Source organism: Chenopodium album, chromosome 11 (genome assembly GCF_948465745.1).
Source record: "Chenopodium album chromosome 11, dcCheAlbu1.1, whole genome shotgun sequence".
NCBI lineage: Eukaryota > Viridiplantae > Streptophyta > Magnoliopsida > Caryophyllales > Amaranthaceae > Chenopodium > Chenopodium album.
Genome location: NC_137844.1, coordinates 51,624,160 through 51,629,328, shown reverse-complemented (window position 1 = coordinate 51,629,328; position 5,169 = coordinate 51,624,160). Strand labels below are relative to the sequence as shown.

Genomic DNA, 5,169 nt, shown 5'->3' with positions numbered 1-5,169 from the left:
ATGGTTAAGTCTCGCACTGACGATTGGTCAGAAATGAACAAAGATGTCCTATCTTTGATCATCAAACGAATCAAAAAACCATCTGATCACATTCTAATCAGCGGTGTATGTTCGTCTTGGAGATCAATCGCAAAGTACAACCGCTACACCTTATCACACCCAATCCCTGGCCTCATTATCACCGTTCCACGTAAAACCCATCACCGGAAATTCATCAATTTTCCACCGTCCGATCAGCATTATCACAACATCAACGTTCCCTGTTCTCACCGGTGTCGCGGCTCATATGATGGTTGGCTAGTCCTCACTATAGACAATCACAGCTCGTCTAATTCTATTTATCTTCTTAATCCTTTCATCAAACGGCGTCGTTGGCTTCCAAGAATTTCGGAAAATGTTGAAAAGGCGCTTCTTTCTTCTTCTCCTTCGTTAGACTCGAAGTGTGTCGTTTTGATACTTTATGAAGTACAAGGTGCTGCGTTTTGTAGGGTTGGTGATGCTTCTTGGACTAAGTTGCATTTTTTGTGTTGTGAGGATGAATGTGGGTTTTCTGATGGTTTGTTCTTTAAGGGGAGATTTTATGTGGTTAATGATTATGGTAAGATATTCACTTGCAATCTTGACCGTTGCTTGATTAAGGAGATTACATCTCAGCCGTCCGATGTGTCGAAAATTGTAAGGCAGAAGTATTACTTGGTTGAAATTAAAGGGGAGCTTTGTAGGGTACTTAGGAAATTTCAGTTTAATGAAGCATTTTATTACGAAAATGCCAGTGATGATGAGGATATTTACAATAATGCCCCTAATGTGGATCCTCCGATTTCAACCCGGGAGTTTCGGGTGTGTAAAATGGATTCGGGTATTGGTAAATGGGTCGAGGTCTATGGACTTGGGGAGTATGCATTGTTCTTGGGTATGAATACTTCTATTTGTTTGTCTTTATTGGAGGTTAGTGGGATTGAAGGGAACAAGATATATTTCACGGATGATAGACAAAGGAATGTGAAGGATTTCGGGTTTATTCGACCCGGAATTGATATGGGTGTTTATGATATGGATTATTCGGGTATCAAATCGCTTTGTCGGATGCAACCCGATTGGTTGAAGACTTCGGATCCCTCCGCGGTTTGGGTTGCTCCTTTGCCTTGGTAGAGAAATGTCACGCAAAATGTACGTAGTATTCTCTAAAAACATTTTTGTTTTGGTACATTGCATGCTTTGGTATAGACCATAGGAAGATTCATGTTATAGTGCTTATCATTTTTGGAAAACCCATCTTTGGTGTATGTAAATTAATCTCGTAGCTAGGTGGATTGCTATTGTATAACTCACTTTTTTCATTTTTGTTTAATAATAGGTATGAATCTTATGATTCTTTGCACTATATTTTCACAAATAATTGAGGTAGTTTGAAACCTTTTTTTTTTTAATGAATTTGGTATATATTGAAATAGTCTTTGTCATTGTACTTGAAAATGCATTAGAACAAGTATGCAAATATTTGAGTAATTTACATTACTAGTGTCAAACTGATTCTTTCGTGGTTAAGAAACGTATTGATATATATGTTGACTAAGTATGGCGAGAATCATAATTAATTGACCCCATCCCCGCCTTTTTAATGAATTATTGTACTTCGTGTTGAAAATAAACGCATGTTTAAGTGGTAATTATTTTTTTAAGACCATACTTTTATATTCTTAAATATATTGCCTTAGACAAAATTTTAAACAATTTACATACATAGTAAATAGTATCAACTTAAAATTCTATGATTTCACTAGAACTCTATAAATAATTCGGTGAATTTGTTGTGTAAGCTCCCGGATTTTCATCACCCATAAGCATAGTTTTGGCTATGAAATATGAGTCAATGGATGTTCAATTTTATTGGTAGCTCTCACAGTTCACATAGTAATACTCTCAATTTGTAATGGGCCAAGTCCTTCAATATGTGCAATGTTGTTATCCACTTGGGCCATAGGCCCTTAACTCTTGCAAACTACTAACCCACAGGTCACGACCATGATATTGAGGATACATGTTGGGTTATTTAGCCAATACTTTTTATATACGGGTGTATCCCTACCTTATAAAAAGTAGAAAGTAACTCTTAGGAATAGTGTGCTACCAATTATACCCTCACTATTGTGTACAAAATTGTGTGCAAAATGTGTATTTACTTTTTTACCCTCAATAATATGTTTACTATCATTAATACATTTAATGTTTTTTTTTCATTAAACATATATCATCAATTAATTCGGTTTTTTTTAATAAAATATATGTAATGCTTTTTTTTTACTAATTAAAAAAAATTAATGCTTTACACTTCATATGATATTATTTTTATTTAAAATGAAAAAAAAAATTGTATGTACGAATAGATGATTTATTACCAACTACCAAGGGATTATTTTATCTAATTGTTGCCTGAATGTTAATGTTTATGCGAGTTGTAGGGTGTAATTGTTTCTCTTTTTTAGTTTCATATAGTTAATCTCATACTTCCTCCGTTTTCTTTTACTTGCAACACACCTTTTAGGCACGCAGTTTTAGGAGATGATTCGTGAGGGTAAACGAGCGATTTTATCAATATAATTTTTACACGAAAATTAGAATAGGGTTAAGTATCATTTGTAAAAATTATAATGAATAATTTATCCGTTTACATTACATTAAACCGACCTCAAAACACGTGCCACAAGGCTGTGTTGCAAGTAAAAAGAAACGGAGGAAGTATAATTTATGTAGAGTAATTACTAGGTTGGGTAAGAGTATAGACTTTCAAATAGTAATGATCCGAAAAATTGTTCTACTATTGCATATGTAATGTTAAATTACTTCTTTTAGTATATAATATGTGCTCTATGATTTTTGAATTGTATTTAATCCATTTCTAATTAAGTTTGTAGATGTTTTTGCAATATTACACTGTTGAATAATTGCATAGATGTTTCTTGAAGAAAGGTTGTGCAGGAAATTAAAAAACGAAAACTTTAAATACACATTTCATTAATTTATCAAACTATTTTCCCTAAAATCCCAATGTTGCGAAAAGTTTAAACACAACCCAATATAGACATCAAGAAAGGGCAAATCACTTCGCGCGCATCGCGCGCGTCAACTGCCCTAGTATAGAGAAAAGTGCATTTAAGAGTTTTTTACGTAGTATATTAGTAGTGTTTGTTTTATTCATGCTTGACCTTAATGAAAAAGTGACTCATGTAACTTAAGTTCTTAACTTCCTAAGTTAAATTTGGGCTTTACAAGGCCTATAGACCATTAGACCATCATAGGCCTTTAATGAATTTTTTTTTTTTTTTTTTTTTTAACTCCTCAACAAATGGTCCAATAAGGCACGAAAATTTCATACACAAGGTGGTTCACATGAATATGCACTTTATTCAAAATGAATATAATACTTATGAGTTATGCATAATAAATTTGAATTTGTGATTCCAATTAAAGTTATTTCAACTTTCACATATAAGAATAGAGCTTTGGTAATTTTTTGATGAGAGGCCTGGGATTGATTAAGTGTGAACGAACAATTTAAGTGAAATACTTTATCACGTACTCCATATTAAATTGTTATGGTTAAGTTTTATTTTGTATAACTTAATCAATCCATTTATCATTTTTTTTTTAATGTGTTATGCAAGCTTGCAACTTGCAAGTATTAAAAGATAGAGCAAGTAAGAAAAATAGTACAAAATAGTATGAAAATTTTGATTTAAGGGAAAATTTTGAGCGAGGAAATGAAGTACAAGTAGGAGAGAGAAAACGAAATGAACAATTATGACAAAGAGTTCATTAAATGAAGCTTAAAAAAATAAACAATAATTTTTTTTTCTTTTAAAAAAAAAAAACAAATCAAACACTCCCGAAGTCACAAATCACAATCTATTCAAGATTTCAAGTACCATGTTGTCTTTTGCTCAATAAAATCCATGGCATTTATTTTCTCTCATTAAACAACTGCAAAACCAGTGTCTGGCATAGCTTGGGTCATAGCCACATGTAGCCTTGAGAAACTCACAATTCTTAAAATACTTCACGTTCAGAATTGAGTGAATAAGGGTTCTAGGATTATGGTGTAGTCTCCACAATTGCTTTGCCAACAATGCTTAATAAAAGCATTTCAAGTCTCTAAACCCCAAACCCCCAAAAGCTTTGGGTCGGCATAAATTCTCTCATCGTTGCCAATGCATCTTTTTTGTAGTCCCCGTAGAGCCCCACCAAAATCTCGCAAGCATGGACTGAATTTCATCGATAAAACCATCGGGAAGTTTAAAGATACTCATCATATAAGTAGGAATTGCTTGAGCCACCGCTTTTATAAGCACCTCTTTTTCCGGCCTTGAAAGTAACTTTTCCTTCCAACCCTGCAGTTTCTTCCATATTCTCATTCAGCAAAAATAGCTTTTTAGATCTCCCAATGATAATGGGCAACCCTAGGTACTTTTCATGTCGTTCAACCTCCCTAACACCCAAAATCTGAATGATTTCTGATTGCCTTCGATTCTGGTCTACTTTTTGCTAAAAATAACTTCAGTTTTGCTTAGATTAACATTCTGACCCGAAGCTCTCTCATATTATTTGTTGATTATATCAGCTATAATCGAGCATTCTTGCACACTTGCTTTAGCAAAAAGTATACTGTCATCTGCAAACAATAAATGAGACACCCTAGGAGCATTCCTTCAAATTCTGGCACCATGAATTAAGTTACCATTGGCCGCTTTTGAGATTAGAGTTGAAAAAGCATCCGATCCGCACATAATGAAAATGAGTACGGAGAAATAGGATCACCCTAACGTAATCCTCTAGATGGAGTCACAGACCCCGATATTTGCCCGTTGATCTTAAAAGCAAAAGATACGCTCTTAAGACAACACATTACTCGATGAATCCACATACTCGAGAACCCCAATCTGATCATCACCTGTTCCAGAAACACCCATTCCACTCCATCATACGCCTTGCTCATATCGATTTTTAGCGCAACATTATTGATGTCCTTTACCACCTCTCTTCGTAGCATGAAAAATTTCAAATACAATAATTATGAGTTTATGACAAAAAAGTTCATTAAACGAAGCTAAAAAAAAATATTTAAAAAAAAAATAAAATTAAACACTCACAAATCACAATTTAAAAAAAAAA

At 33.7% G+C, this 5,169-nt stretch overlaps 1 protein-coding gene across 1 annotated transcript; it reads left to right on the top strand.

Moving 5' to 3' along the window:
• On the top strand, window positions 1-1,152 carry LOC145566812 (F-box protein At2g26160-like). The gene has a single exon (XM_081626111.1). The coding sequence runs from the start codon at window positions 1-3 to the stop codon at window positions 1,150-1,152; it is 1,152 nt and encodes a 383-aa protein (XP_081482237.1).
• The last annotated feature ends 4,017 nt before the right edge of the window (window positions 1,153-5,169 follow it).